Source organism: Diabrotica virgifera, chromosome 6, assembly GCF_917563875.1.
Source record: "Diabrotica virgifera virgifera chromosome 6, PGI_DIABVI_V3a".
NCBI classification, from domain to species: Eukaryota; Metazoa; Arthropoda; class Insecta; order Coleoptera; family Chrysomelidae; genus Diabrotica; species Diabrotica virgifera.
This window is the reverse complement of record NC_065448.1, coordinates 189127361-189144214: the sequence shown is the minus strand read 5'-3', so window position 1 is coordinate 189144214 and position 16854 is coordinate 189127361. Positions and strand designations below refer to the sequence as shown.

The 16854-nt window shown below is 35.3% G+C and overlaps 1 protein-coding gene across 1 annotated transcript; it reads left to right on the top strand.

Moving 5' to 3' along the window:
- The first annotated feature begins 14703 nt into the window (after positions 1–14703).
- Positions 14704–15078, top strand: LOC126886261 (nucleolar protein 58-like). The gene has a single exon (XM_050653128.1). It carries the CDS (start codon positions 14704–14706, stop codon positions 15076–15078), a length of 375 nt encoding a protein of 124 aa, XP_050509085.1.
- The last annotated feature ends 1776 nt before the right edge of the window (positions 15079–16854 follow it).

The following is a 16854-nucleotide window of genomic DNA, read 5'->3' as shown; positions in this document are numbered from 1 at the left end:
ATAAAATAGGAAAGAAAAGACGAAGACAAGAAGATAATTGGTAAAAAAATGTAGTAAAGAAACTGAGAAATTGTGGAAAATCTTATCAAACACTGAAGGCAAAGAAATCCATTCCAGAATGTACATTGAAACCACCTTGCAGAAAAAGTTGTGCTTTCAAATGTCGGTTAAATATCACAGAGGAGCGACGTTTTCAATTATTTAAAGAATATTGGGATTTAGGAAACATCGAAAACAGTGGTTATTTATCGCAAAGAGTGTTGCAGTGGTCGTCCCAAAATATCGTTACGTTAAAATGGATGCCGATGGAAACGTTGCACCTTCTCGTGACAATAATAACGCTTTCTTTTTAATTGTTGCTAGTGTAAAGACTAGAGTGTGTAAACTATTTTTTAAAAATACTTTAGTAATTAATAACCGTCCTATTGAGACGGCCTTAAAGAAGAAAAATAGAGCCAGCAACATTTCAGTAATGAAAGATAATTGCGGATGTCATGAAGTTCTCTCACATATAGAGAAAGAAAATGATAAAAGACAATACAATTTTGGTCGCAGTGTATGACTTGAAAGCAGTGTTACAATGCCCCAAAAGGGAGATCTCGGTCTGCTACTATAAATCGACATTGAATATTTTTAATTCAACCATATACAACATTCAGAATAACTGTGTTGAAAGCTATGTTTGGGATGAGTCAAACGCCCATGGAGTTGTGAATGAAATCGGTACATGTGTTTACAAATACCTTAAGAAAGTTTCAGAAATAGTCAACAATTTGGACGTTGTGTTCTATTCTGTGCAGGCCAGCAAAAAAATAAATTTATGACCTGTATGTATCTATACACAGTAAAAACAATTGAAAATCTTAACTCAGTAACGCATAAATATTTGATAAAAGGGCACACCCAAAACGAAAGAGATCCTGCTCATTCTCAAATTGAGAGAGAAATTAAACGTCAATTAAGATGCAGCCCTATGTAACGGCTGTAATTAACTTTTCTTTACTGAAAGATGAACATAATGAGACAGTAAAACTGGCAGGTTTAAATCAACCAGGTTAGGAATCAACTTAAAAAAGGCGAACCGATGCTATATTTTTTTTAAATTTCATACGCTGACAAACAATTTAAGAAAGCAGAAAGCAATAGTTATTAATAAAAAGAAAAAGAGCAAGAATTTGGAATTGAGAGATGCATACAGCGCAAAACCAGGTATGCCCGATAATAAAAAAGCGGATCTCCTGGATTTGGTTAATAAAATCCTAATTCCAAGATATCACAGGCCATTTTATGAATCGTTGTAGTTTTAAAAGTCACGTATTTTTGCTTGTTTTGACAAAGACAACATTTTAAGTGTTACATTTTCGTAAATTAATGAAATTAGTTCGTTTAGAATTTAAGCTTTTACGCATTATTAAATAACTTTAAGAAATAGTTTTAATTTAAGAATTATTCCAGTTTAATTTCCCCTTGTAATTCTAATATTGTTTGTTATAGTTACTTTTCCAATAAAGAACATATTCTCAAATTTAAAATCTTTTACTTCGACAACGTTTGTTTATTGTATAACCCAGTAACATAACAAAAATAATATCATCAACAACGTGACAAGTCAGTTTGTAACATTCATCTTATTACATTTTTGCAGGAAAAGTGGGACATATTATCACATTCTTTGTAAATATGCAAATTTTTCGATAAATTTATTACATCATCAGGCCTATCGAACATTTTCAGAGACGTAAGTAGTTAACATTTATAGTTAATATTAGATGGACCATAAAAATGCATTGCTTTGGAGACAATAATTTTTTGTAAGTTAAAAAGGAGGCTCCTGTAAAATTGTTTTTTTTAACTTAACACCTTATTGAAGCAAAGAGGCGAAATATCTTCGAGATTATGGAAAAAGCTTTAAAATGACGTATTACAAAGTTTGATATACTGATTTATTGTTAATATAATTGCGAAAAAAAGGCGGAATTGCACAATAAATTATTTTTGCAATAACTGTTGCCAAAATTATTTTACAGCTTTGAAATTTTTGTGAAATAAGGGATCTTTGGTGCTTAATACGTGATAAAAATTTCAAAGCGATTTATTCAATTGTTTAAATTTTATTCAAATTGTTTATCCCAGAGAGCATTTTTTGCAATAACATAAGTCAGAAGAAAATGACCTTAAAACCATTCCACAGGTGTTAAATGAAAGGGCAGGATATATATCTATATTTCTTATATATAATATATAACCGGTTCTATAGCGTTCTACGCCTTCCGGTACCCAATCGCCAAGCCTGTCGATCGAGCCAGTCTCTTTCTTGTAGATTTCTTTCTGACATGGCTTTTGTAATTCCTTGTTTCCAGGAGGTCGGTGACCTTCCTCTTTTTCGTTTTTCTGGCGGTATCCATCTCATTGTTATTTTTGGGAGTCGTTCATCTCCCATTCGTTGAACGTGTCCATACCAAGTGAGTTGGTTCCGTTGTACCTCTTCTACTATTGTTTTCTGCCTACCTACTTTTTCTCTGATATTTTCATTTCGAACATGGTCAAATTTCGATATCTGGCAGCTCTTTTAAAAAAATCCATTTTGGTAGGTAAGCAGCTTATTTTCGGATTTTTTTGTCATTTGCCACACTTCGGAGCCATACGTTAAAATTGGTTTCAGAATAGCGTCGTACATCCTCATTTTTGTATTTAAGGTAATGTTATGTTGCCACAAGACAAGGCTTGTGGGGGTTCTATAGGGTGCTATATTATTTTCAACTTGGTTTAAAGAAACTATATATATATATATATATATATATATATATATATATATATATATATATATATATATTTATACATATATATATATATATATATATATATATATATAGATATATATATATATATATATATATATATATATAGTTTTCAACTTGCTATATAAGAAACTATATATATTTATTACAATTTTTTATCAATTATCATATAGATAACATTACTTGGTCATTGTGCACTTAAAACAGGGTAAAAAATTTAATTTTTTTGGAAAAAGTTTTCAAAAAGTTTCTAAAGAAAAATTGACGATACTTTTGCATAATTATTTATTACTGATAAATGCATTTTTTATTCACTTTTTTAAACCATGTTGAAGATGTTGCTCATGCTCTTTCATTTGACACCTGTGGAATGGTTCTAAAGGCATTTTTTCTGACTTATTTTATTGCAAAAAAAAATGCTCTCTGGGATAAACAATTTGAATAAAATTTAAACAATTGAATGAATTGCTTTGAAATTTTTTATCACATATTAATCACCAAAAAACCCTCATTTGACAAACATTTTAAAGCTGTACACTAATGTTTACAACAGTTATTGAGGAAATATATTTTTATGCAATTCCGACCTTTTTTCGCAATTATATTAACAATAAATGAGTGTATCAAACTTTGTAATACGTCATTTTAAAGCTTTTTCCATAATCTCGAAGATATTTTTGTACTAAAAAAAAAACAGAAGTTTCACTGTTTTCCGTTGATTTGAAAGAAAAGGGAAAATGCCATTTTTTGACAGTTAATTGTTTATAAATAAAAATTCCCGCCAGATCCTACGTAGGAAATAGTTATAATTTGTTCCTATAGGTATTATCTGTCGAAAAAATGCTTCAGTACCCTGGCTGCTGAAGTGTCACGAACCTATATAGTGTACCTATATTTTTGTCTTATTACCCTGGTCTATTTGTAATTTGTTACAACAGAATTTTCAGAAAACAGTCATTAATTATCTCTAAATAGTTATCTGATCCTTCAATGTGCAAAATTTCGTGAATTTGCTTAGAATACACAATTCTTGAAATAAAAGATTACTCAGCAAAAACGCACACACCTACGTAACCGTTTTGTAACGTGCTATTGCAAACGTAACTTCCATTCTAAAAGTAATATTTTCCAGATAGATTTCAAAAATTCTCTTTTGATCCTTTTTGCATTGTTTGGGAATAAAAAATATTAAGTAGATCACTTAAAACAATTTGAAGTGTTTTTACTTAAAAAGATTTAGTTTCAATTGATAATAATAAATAAATTGGAGAGAGACAAATTCCATATTCTTTATCAAAAAATTTTGACGAAAATAATATTTGTTCGTATGATTACTCTTATCTTCTTTATAATAATTTATCTCCTTGGTTTTATCTATATTAGAGCAAACAACAAGTTCATATGGGTTTCCCATCCATATCAATATGTACATATTTCCATACATAAAAAAGCTAATTTTTGTTATTATAAACTACAGACTAGGGCTTCCAATCCCGCAATACCGAGATCTCGGTATTGCGGGATCCCGCGTCATTTTCCAATCCCGCGTGATGCGGGATTACAGGCGCGGGATCCGCGGGATTTGCGGGACTGAAAAAAGCGTACATTACTGCTGTAGCTACGCTCAAATTATCAAAAAACTGGAAAAAAATCATTCAAGGAATTTTCTTGTTTTATGGCATAGACTTGGATGTCAATGTCAATTAGCCAGTCACAACTTTTATTTTTTCTATTTATATATAAAGAAGGCAATATCATTCAAGGTTAGCTTCAGAATAAGCTTTGTCTTTGCACCGTATTTTACAACGACGTAGAAATGTGACTGCAGTCTGCACTACTGATTTATCTCCAAAAGCCTCGTAGTTACCAAGCGTCGCGTGACGATAAAACTTTTCATCTCCCACCGAAAAGTTTACTTCAAAAAGAAATTAATGATTTTGTAACTGGAATGAACTTCAGCCTTTTAAATTCATCTGAGAGCACTGATGACGAAGAGGCTTATCAAGTAAGAAACACTTAAGAAACAATGTAGAGGTTCCATCATCGGGTTCCGATCTTGATATTACATTGCAACAGGAGTTAGAGTTAACCACATATATCGTGAGCATGTAATGTATTTACCCGTCGCGCGTCGCGATCTCGAGCTTATACACTTTAGAGTCTCGAGTCCATTAAATAGAAATGACTATAAATCTGGGGAGTCAATGGGAAAATATCTAACATTTACTTATAAAGCCTTAAAAGGAATACCGTCAACGTATGGAAGCCGAAAGGGCATTTTTTGCTGCTGGCTATATTGTGTCTAAAATACGCAGGAGTTAGGCAGATGACAGTTTAGATTTAGATGTTGGCTAGTATGAATAAAAGTGAGAATGTAGTTTATACTCCAAATTTTGGAGTAAATACTCCACGCGGTAGTATCTATTCTTCTGTACGGTGAGTAGAAACTCATCACATCAACATATTTTTATTCATATGAAATGTAGTATTAACTTATACTTTATGCTCATACTCATGAGAACTTACTCGGAGTTAATATTCCGTTTTTATTCATACCATCCAATATGTTGTGTATATGTACTTTACAAACATTTTCAATTATTGAAAGCTTTAGCTAAATAATAGTAACTGATAGCTAAGTAATATAGCAACTAAATTAGTAAACTATATTAATTTTCAGTTGAAAATGGGTTTTTTGGTTGATTTTTAAAATTTTGTTGGTGTATTTTTTGAAGAAGATAAATTTTTGTTTTTTCAGTATTTGTTACTGTTTTTTTTTGTGAAGAAAAAACAGTTTTGATCTCATACTAATAGTAATAGTAATAGTACTTAAATAAATGTGGAGTTAGTTGATTAATTTATTGTTCTACTTGCCTTATATAAATATGACTATTTTCAATATGCGGGATCCCGCAAATACCGAGATCCCGCGGGATTGAAAATTCGTAGTCCCGCAAATACCGAGATTGAACTTAGGCTGCGGGATTGGAAGCCCTACTACAGACTAGGGCTTCCAATCCCGCAATACCGAGATCTCGGTATTGCGGGATCCCGCGTCATTTTCCAATCCCGCATGATGCGGGATTACAGGTACGGGATCCGCGGGATTTGCGGGACTGAAAAAAGCGTACATTACTGCTGTAGTTACGCTCAAAATTATCAAAAAACTGTCTTTGCGCCGTATTTTACAACGACGTAGAAATGTGACTTCCCTACTGATTTGTCTACAAAAGCCTCGTAGTTACCAAGTGTCGTGTGACGATGAAACTGTTCATCTCCCACCGAAAAGTTTACTTCGAAAAGAAATTAATGATTTTGTAACGGGAATGAACTTCAGCCCTTTAAATTCGTCTGAGAGCTATGATGACGAAGAGGCTGATCAAGTAAGAAACACGTGAGAAACAATGTAGAGGTTCCATCATCTGGTTCCGATCTTGATCTTACATTGCAACAGGAGTTAGAGTTAACTATATCGTCAGCATGTAATGTATTTACTTTGACCGTCGCCATCTCGAGCTAATACACTTTAATCCATTAGTAAAATAGAAATGACTCTATGAATCTGGTGAGTCAGTGGGAAAATATCTTACATTTACATATAAAGCCTAAAAAGGAATACCGTCGGCGTATGGAAGCCGAATGGGCATTTTCTGCTGCTGGCTATATTGTGTCTAAAATACGCAGGATTTTGGCAGATGACAGTTTAGATTTAGATATTGGCTCGTATGAATAAAAATAAAAATGTAGTATATACTCCAAATTATTGAGTACATACTCCACGCGGTAGTATCTACTCTTATGTACGGTGAGTAGAAACTCATCACATCAACATATTTTTATTCATATGAAATGTAGTATAAACTTATAAACTGCTCGTCAAAAGTTAGGGATATAGAAAATTCTGCTGAATTTTTATAGTAGATTTTTTCGTGAACAGATTAACGGATTTCGCTAATTTTTTTTATTATTTTAGACTTTTCTTTAGTATTTACACAGTTATGCAAAGGTATACTCAAACTTTTTTTTGTACTTATACCGTGTGGAAGAAAAGAAATGCTTTTCTTATGTTAAGTTTGAGACGCCCTGTAGGGAGGACGAGGTACAAATGGGAGTATATATCGAAATTGTATTGTAGTCTTATGTTTTGTGAACATTTTGTTTTTTGAATGTCCCTGATATCTTTAGAAATAACAAAAATAGACGGTTTTGTAATTTAACATGTGTTTTAACCGAAACAAAAGTTTGAGACACCTTGTAAGGAGAAAAAGGCACAAAGGTGAGTATACCTCGATATTTTGTTGTAGCATCATATTTTGTGAATATTTTATTTTTTTAAGTTCTCGGATATCTTTAATAACAAAGAAACTAGACGATATTACTCTTTAATATGTGTTTTAACAGACGACATGCGTCACATTACACATGCGAAACATAGAAAAACATATTAAAGAGTAATACCGTCTAGTTTCTTTGTTATTAAAGATATCAGAGAAATTTAAAAAATAGAATATTCAAAAGATATAAGACTACAACATAATATCGGGGTATACTCACCTTTGTGTCTTTTTCTCCCTACAAGGTGTCTCAAACTTTTGTTTCGGTTAAAACACATGTTAAATTACAAAACCGTCTATTTTTTTGGTTCTAAAGATATCAGGGACATTCAAACAACAGCATGTTCACAAAACATAAGACTATAATATTATTCTGATGTATACTCACATATGTACCTTGTTCTCCCTACAGGGTGTCTCAAACTTAACACAAGAAAAACATATTTTTTTCTTCCACCCGGTATAAGTACAAAAAATAAGTTTGAGTAAACCTTTGCACAACTGTGTAAATATTAAAGAAAAGGCTAAAATAAAAAAAAATAGCGGAATCCGTCTGTTCGCGAAAAAATCAACTATGAAAATCAGCATAATTTTCTGTATCCCTAACTTTTGACGAGCAGTTTACTTTATGCTCATACTCATGAGAACGTACTTGTAGTTTATACTCCGTTTTTATTCATACCATCCAATATGTTGTGTTTCCTTTGAAAACATTTTCAATTGAAAGCTTTAGCTAAGCTAAATAATAGTAATTTATAGCTAAGTATTATAGCAACTAAATTATTAAACTATATTAATTTTCAGTTAAAAACGGTTTTTTGGTTGTTTTTTTTTTAAATTTTATTGCTGTATTTTTTGAAGATAGATTTTTTGTTTTTCCTGTATTTGCTACTGTTTTTTGTGAAGAAAAAACAGTTTTGATCTCATACTAATAGTAATACTTAAATAAGTGTGGAGTTAGTTCATTAATTTATTGTTTTATTTACCTTATATAAATATCTATTTTCAATATGCGGGATCCCGCGAATACCGAGATCCCGCGCGATTGAAAATTCTTAGTCCCGCAAATACCGAGATTGAACTCAGGCTGCGGGATTGGAAGCTCTACTACAGACTATACTGCTTATGACAAAACATTTGATTTTGTTTTATGTGATGACCAAACGGCAACTACTAGCGCATTCAGACGCTGAACATATCTTATAGTAGGAGAGGAAAGTAAATTTGCAGTTACTCGAGCGTTATGGGGACCTATTAGGTTATGAAGATTAGGTATTAAAACCAAAAAAAAAATAAGTAAAGTTTTCCATTTAAGTGGGAACTTTCCATTTCTTAATTTAATTTGCCATTTCCAACAACCGTTTTTTCGATTATAACGCCATCTATCTATAATTCGAAAAATTTTTTCAAATAAAATTACCTATTTTTACGTAAGGAATCCAAATCTGCGATAAAAAAGATGCTCCTATTTAATATTTTAAAGTAACCCCCCACCCCACCTCTGTGTGAGGAGTCGTGTTTGGTGTCACTTAAGAGATTTTTCAAAAATATTGAATACGTGTATTTTACAGTTTTTCAATCTGATACTTATTACGCGAAATATCGCTAGGTTTCTATTTAAAATTTTAAATTTGCCCCCCACCCAAACTGATAACACCGGACGTTATTGTCAGTTGGTTTTTACATTTTATGTTTTATTTATTAGTTGCAAAGGCAATTTTTTAAGTTTTGACGGCATCAGAGGATTTTGGGTCGGTGTGCAAGTCCTTGGGGAAAAAAGGGACTGTCTATCTATCTAAACGCCATCTATCTATAATTCGAAAAACAAAATTTCAAATAAAAGTTACCTATTTTTAAGTAAGGAATCCAAATCTGCGATAAAAAGAGATGCTCCTATTTAATATTTTAAAGTAACCCCCCACCCCACCTCTGTGTGAGGGGTCGTGTTTGGTGTCACTTAAAAGATATTTCAAAAATATTGAATACGTGTATTTTACAGTTTTTCAATCTGATACTTATTACGCGAAATATCGCTAGGTTCCTATTTAAAATTTTAAATTTACCCCCCACCACAACTGATAACACCGGACGTTATTGTCAGTTCGTTTTTACATTATTTTATGCTTTATTTATTAGTTGCAAAGGCAACTTTTTACGTTTTGACGGCATCAGATGATTTTGGGTCGGTGTGCAAGTCCTTGGGAAAAAAAGGGACTGTCTACTTGCTAGGATTTCTCTGTTCTCGGATAAAATGTGTGTCATAGCAAGTGTACAGTGACCTGATTTGGTTCTAGCTATTGGTTCTAGCTATTTGGAACCACTTGAGGACTAATTTCATGGCAACCAAGCGTGGCGACCTCTGAAGACTAGCCAGAACATCCGACAAGGGACACCCTAGGGTGCAACCATCGCATCGTCACCAAATCAGGAAAAGCCAGCCGAACATCAACAAGAACTAATAAGAAAACTTAATTAGCTGCCGTCAAGAAAACAGAAGAAGTCGGCCGAACATCCGCCGACTAGAGTCAACAACAGGAACTCCTGGGAAAGTTCAGTTAAGTCTATATTTTTTTTCCTAATTTGAGCACCGATTCCTGATTCGCCGATTCTATAATTTTCAAAGTTGTCAATAATTATTAATTTGGTTACATATGTAGTATACTAAGATATAAGCCTTTAACTGTAATAATTAACTACTATTATTGTTGAAAACTTTTTTATCATTAGTAACTCGTGATTTCTTTATATTAATTAGTTTATGCCGAACAACATACCTGAGGTGTTTCAATTTGCAAAAAGGTGAGCTAGCCGTATCACAATTAGCACTAAATTGACACTAAACACGTGTAGGGGGTCGTGTTTACACCCACCCACCACTTTCTTTGGAGGTCGTGTTTAGTGTCATCTGATAGATTTTTAAAAAATATAGAAGGCGTATTTTTTAGTTTTTCGATGTGACGTTTATTTCTCGAAATATTCGCTTTTATCTTGTGAAATTTTGTGACTCACCGATTTCCTCACGTCCAGCTTTTTAAAACAGTCAGATTTTTAAATATACACTGCTCTGCATGTACTTAACTTACCTTAGTCTGACGATTTTGAGTTTTCTAAGGATATATTTTTTTCGGACCTCCTTTAACGAACTCCCCTGTATTAAGATCCAATATATGGTGGGGGTACATTTATAGGGTACAATGTTTCTCTCCATATCATAATCAAAAGCGCTCGATTAACTGTAAAAATCCTCGCTTGGGCTCCCCTAAGAGAGACTTTTTTCTCATATATTTATTTTTAGTTCTATCCTTTTCTATCACTCGACTTATACATGTAGGAGTTATCATTATTTTAGCTACACATGTATTTCTTGTACGAGACCCTGTAGTTTGTATATTGGTGTCTCCTTGTTTTATTATGGTATAGGAGCCCAAGCAGGGATTTTTGTAGTTAGCCCTCCGTTACTCGCACACGGTGTGGGAGACCGGGCTTGTAAATAAATTCCTGTAACTCTGCTTGTAGTGGGGATTTTGAATGGCTACTTCGTATACTTCTTCAGTGGTCAATCAACTGTGGGTAAAGTCAGTTCGCAGTGTAAAAAATAGTACTGTCCTTTTGTTATTACGCAACACGGTCCCGTACACCGTGTGCGAGTATTTGTGCACCAATTTTTGTGTTTGGATCACACATCGATATTTTTAATTAGTAAGGTAATTTAAGATCTTTTCCTTATTTTCAATGTTTATAGATTAGTTTATTTATATTTATATATATAAATATAAATATATAACTTACCCAGAACCATCAGAATGAGGTTTAGGGAGATATGTGGTTTACCAACAGAACAAGTACCAGTCGTAACACCAGGAACTTCAGATCGCTGTGCTGTTTGTGATTGGAAGAAAAATAGAAAAACAAAGTTTTACTGCCAAATGTGCTCAAAATATCTGTGTTTGGAACACCATTGTTCCAATGAATGTGACACCATTGTGTATTTCATGTTTTAAAAACGTTAATTAATTTTTATAACTTTTTTTGTTACTACAATTACTCTTTATTTTTAATTTTTTTTGTGTATTGAATTAAGATCTAAAGTTCTTAGTAAACAAATTTAACCATATTCAATTTTTTTTTCACTTCCAAAGTTTTTGTATATACATATAAATGGATAACAATGAAAATTATTAAATTTTTGATTAAAGTAATATAATGGAAACACAAACGCATATCTACAAAATTATATGATCATATATTCATTAAATAATTTAATCGTACACAATTTTGCAAAAAAAATAATTTTAAAACACTGCTGACCCATATTTTTGGACCCGGTCTCCTGCACCGTGCGCGAGTATCCGATCACAAAAAGTTGGCGCGAGTAACGAAAGGTTAGTCGAGCGCGTCATATTATGATATGAGGAGAAACCTTGTACCCTGTAAATGTACCCGTACCATCTATTGGATCTGAACACTAGAAGCACCAACATTTTTGCATACCTAGAAGCACCGGAGCGGTCAAGATGACGGGTATTAGAATTTTCTATCGCCAGTCGTTTTCGTATCGTTTTTTAAAACAAATTAATTAATTAATTATTAAAACAAATTAAAACAAATTATTATATTATTAAGTACAATTTATGTAGTAATAAATTTTTTAAATTTTGCTTGTACAAGACCTACACACAAATTATTTACATAGGTTTATGACTTTCACATGTTTTATTTTAGTTTAAGTTCCCAGTTTCCACTTCTTCTTCTTCACATGCTATCTCTGCTACGGAGGTTGGCAATCATCATAGCTATTTTAATTTTTGAGTCAGTAGCTCTGAGTAGTTGTTTTGAGCTGCATCCAAACCTCAGCCATGAAATTCGTCTTCTTCCGATGCTCCGCATCACATGTCCGAGATATTGTAACTTTTGTCACTGCCTACGTTTATTATTTGATTGAGGTGTTGTATCTCTGATTTGTTTCCGTTGATACTGTCCTGCCCTTAGATGATCTTGTCGCAATTCTTCTGCTAACTGAAGTAGGAAAGTTTGCCCAGATATTTGACCACCAGTAACTTCCTTATACAGAATCCAAGCATTTATTCCTACCATATCTAAGATATTAAAAAAAGCCTGCAACGGCCATCTTCTTGAAGCTGATTTGGTTGAGCAATGTATGGCCATCTGATCTACAACGTCTACTCCGTATTTTGTATGGTTGTAGTAGGTAATGGTTTTAGGTTTCTCCTTTTTGTCTATGCCTATTTCAATATTGTTTGAGTATAGAGAATTCAGCGCTAGAACATTTTTGATCATTTTTCTCTGGTACACCTGGTTTCCATGGTTAGCTCAAGTCTTCGTGTATAAAAATTTTTGATTTGTATAAATCCATCTTTTCATTTTTTATTGACGGAAGAATATCCTTTCTTGCTCGGTTTATTGTTCAAGTACTGATGGTAGCCTTCTTTCGTAATACTTTTTATGTATCGTGTTATTTCTTCCCTTATTCATAAATGGGCCCATTAGACGGCTAATTACACGTTCTTCCAGAAGTTGATTGTCGGGTCGTGTTCATCTTTCCGTAGGTAAGGAAATTCGTGCAATAAATATTTGCACTAGACATTAGCTGTAACCCAGAATTTGATTCCAAACTTATCGGGTTTATACGCCATGTACTGGGTGAAGTAATATCTTGCCTTTGTGGGAAAAAGCTGTTCGTCGATAGATATATTTTAGCCAATTGTAGGTGTAGCAAAATATACAATTCGCTTTAAATAAGTTCCATATTGCCGACACAAGTGCAACTTTATCTGTTGATCATCGCTCAGATCTGGTACTTCTCTTCCGTAATAAAGACCGCATTTTTTCTAGGTAGACATCAACATATTCAACAAGTAATTACACTAAGTACCGACCTGCAAAAGAGAACTTGTAATCCTTAAATAGATGTAGCAAAGTCCCAAATTTTTAAGTTTCTAGAATAACTATAATTAAGTAGTAATACAGAGTGTCAAAAATAGAAAGCAGTCAAAATGACCGCCCGGGTGCTTCTAGGTATATATTAACACATCTCAAAAAGTAATTACACTAAGTACCTGTAAAGGAGGAATTATAATCCTCAAGTAGATCTAGGAAAAGTCCTAAATTATCAACTTTCTAAAACAACTAGAAATAAGTAATACAGAGGGTCAAAAACAGAAAACAGTCAAAATGACCGCTCTGGTGCTTCTAGTGTTAATACAGGGGAGTTCGTTAAGGTGGGTCCGAAATAAAGTCATTAGAATAACTCGAAATCGTCAGATCAAGATAAGGTAAGTTAAGTGCATGCAGGTTAAGTACATACAAATGGGTGTGTCACAAAATTTCACAAGGAAAAAGCGAATGTTTCGCGAAATGAATGTCATATCGAAAAACTAAAAAATACGTGTTCAATATATATTTTTGAAAAATTTATCAAATGACACCAAACACGACCCCCATGGAGGTGGGGTGGGGGGTTACTTTAAAATGTTAAATAGGAGCTTCCATTTTGTACTGTAGGTTTGGATTCCTTACGTAAAAATAAGTAACTTCTATTTGAGACATTTTTTTGAATTATGGATAGCTGGCTCAATAATCGAAAAAACTATTGTTGGAAAAGAAAAACTAAATTAAAAAATAGAAAGTTTCCACTTACATGGGAAATTTTATTTAAGTTTTTTTTTTGGTTTTAGGACCTAATCTTCACAACCCAATAGATCCCCATAACGCTCGACTAACTGCAAATTTAGCATACTTTCCTCCCCTACTATTAGAATCGCATGTTATTTTAAATCCACATTTTGCTAAATCCACGCTGGATCTAGCTGGATTCAGGCCAAACTTGCAAAAATCCAGCTGGACTGAAAATGCTGCTGGATTGCAATCCCTAATTGATACTCGTCAGTTTTTTGCTTATTAAAAGAGATGTGTTTTCTTTCGCTTTGGTATTTTTGGGAACACCGTTACATATGAGGAGGTATTCGCTTAGCCACTGTTGTGTCCGGTGCCAGTCACCGGAGGAAGCAGACGTGTGAGCGCAGCGAGTAGCCGACGGAGAGGGAGTTAGCTCGAATAGCAGAACTTTTCAGTTCGCCCGTGAATGTAAACACGGGGGCGAGTCGAGCGCTTCTACCTCTTTAGGCAAGAAGGAGAGGCAAAAGCATATCTTTTGGATGTGGCGAGCTTAGGAAATTTTATTTTTATTGAATTTTCTGAGACACTACAACTAGGGATTAGTTAGCGGAAGAATCAAAATGGGCTCGTTTACTAGCCGGTTCGGGGTTCCTGCTGTGCCACCGTCTGGGTATCGACACTGCAAGGTGTAGTATTTTTGAAACCATCTACTTCGAGCAGCCCCGGCCCCAGGGTCAGTAGGACGAGAAAATCAAGAGGAACCCTCACCCAGTTCTGTCTGGGTGAGTAATCACCGCCACGATTGGTCCAGGGAAGCCGACCCTGAAATCGTGCTGGCAACGGGCCAGACGGCCAAAAAATTTCGGCCCCGACGATTGATCGAGCTAGGTCTCGATCACCCCCCTCCCCTATGACCACTCCGCCACCATAATATGATGACGATTTATGATTCACAATTCACGATTCGCGCAAACTGGAGCGTAACCTGTTTCCTGTTTCGGGAACTGCAGAGTGAGGATAATGACAGTTACTCGACGGTAGATCAGCAACAGCCACAAAACAAGGAAAGAAGAGAGAAAGACGAAGGGGAATTTAAATTACCTAGGCAAGGCAGGAAGAAGAAAGAGAAGGTGGAGAAAAAAACAGAAGAAAAAAGCAAAGTCGAGAAAACAGAGAAGGATAACCCGAAAGAAGAGAACATGGAAGAAGAAGTCCCCGACGAGGCGGACAGAGGAACGACGAAAAGAGCTAGAGTCATATATGCCGCAAGTGACGATAAAAAAAAAGCACAGCAAAAGAGGAAGCCCTAAAAGAATTGCTACAAGAGCTACATCTTGCTACACAAAGTAGAGAGGCACAGTATGGAGAAATGCTGAAAAAAAAAAGACGAAGAGATAGGCCATCTGAGGACTGAAATAGCAGAGCTGAAGAACACGATGGTCAAGTCTCACAAGCAGGTGGTGGATCGTATAGACGACCGGTTCAACGAGCTGATGGAAGCCCAGAACACGACGACCAAAGCACAAAAGCCAAGCCCAGCGGACAACAAAAGCCAACAACAGGCAAAGGCTCCCTTATCGAAAATTCCGAAGCCACACACCGAGATAAAAAAGACAGCGGAAGATAAAAGTATCGAAAAACCACCACAGCCCAAGAAGAAGAAGAAGGAAGACTTTCCACCACTGACTAAAAACGACACAACATCGTGCGAAAAGAAGGCAGAAGACGCTATGAGGGCCCACTCTCCCCAAAAACGGACATGCACATCCTGCCGCAAGGACCAGCACAACCGATCCACAAACCGACGAAAGAAAAAGAGATGATCCAGTCCCCCCAGTAACAAACACAAATGAGGGTGCTTGCCTTGCCACAGCCAAGTGAAACAGAGACAGAGGACATGGAAACAAACCAAAGCGAAGAGAACACCGTGTTGCCTGAACAACAGGCAACACCACACCGCAAGCCGCCTGTAATTAAATTACAGAGCGTGAGTGAAACAGGAGCTATACTAACCATAGCTCAAAAACAATACGTTTACACAGTAAACAGGATATCAAAAAGCGGAAGAGAGACGCTCATCCAGGCGAAAAGCCCGAATGATTACAGAAAGATGACCAGAATAATAGACAAATACGCAAAGACGTATAAAGAGAAAAGGCTACAATGGATAGCCTTCCCACTTGAAGAAGACATAAAACCCCGAGTGGTTTTAAGAGGATTGCCCACGAGTACCACCCAAAAGGCAATCCAAGAAGAGATGTTAAAAGAACATGAAATAGTCTGTATCTCAGCAGAGAATATGATATCCAGAAGAGCCCCAGAAGAAATCTCCCGATGTTCATCCTGACTCTGGATCGCGAGGATGTGGTAAAGGCTAAGCAGATCTCTAATTTGTGTCATATGAAGGTTGTGGTAGAGGACCTACGCAAAGCGACAGGACTAACTCAGTGCTTCAATTGCCAGGGTTACCAACAATCCCAGAACGCGTGCCACAAGGACCCGAGGTGCGTGAAATCCGGTGAGGATCACTTCACGAAAGAATGCAAAAGACCAAGAGCAGAAAAGGCAACATGTGCAAACTTCAATGGCAGTCACCCCGCAAACTACCGAGGATGCCCACGATGCCCAATCTGGGGAAGACCACCACATCAGAGACCACAACAACAAAGACAACAGACTAACAGACGACAGCAGGCTACCGAGCTATCCTACGTTCAAGCCAGGCAAGTCCAACAAACAGAGAACACCACAGCGATCCCCCAAGACCAAGATGACCTAGTCAGACTAGTAACTAACATAGTGACTAAGGTAGTCCAAGAGGTGATCCAAGGCACCAGGCTGGCGCAGAAGTAATGGAGGTAGACAGGGGATACTTGAGGATAGGCTCCTGGAATCCGGGCGGTATAGCAACGAACCAGAACATCATGGACGAGCTCGCAAATAGATATAAGATGGACATCGTAGCAATACAGGAAACAAAGCTTACCAACAACATGGAAGAAGTCGAAGAGCAACAAGAAAGACCAGAAGACCCAGAAGACATCATCCCCCAACATCACCGGATGAAATAAACGAACACATAAAAA

Bases quoted from the DNA above. Each gene is read 5' to 3' on its own strand.
- LOC126886261 (XM_050653128.1), top strand. From the start codon at position 14,704: ATGACGATTTATGATTCACAATTCACGATTCGCGCAAACTGGAGCGTA.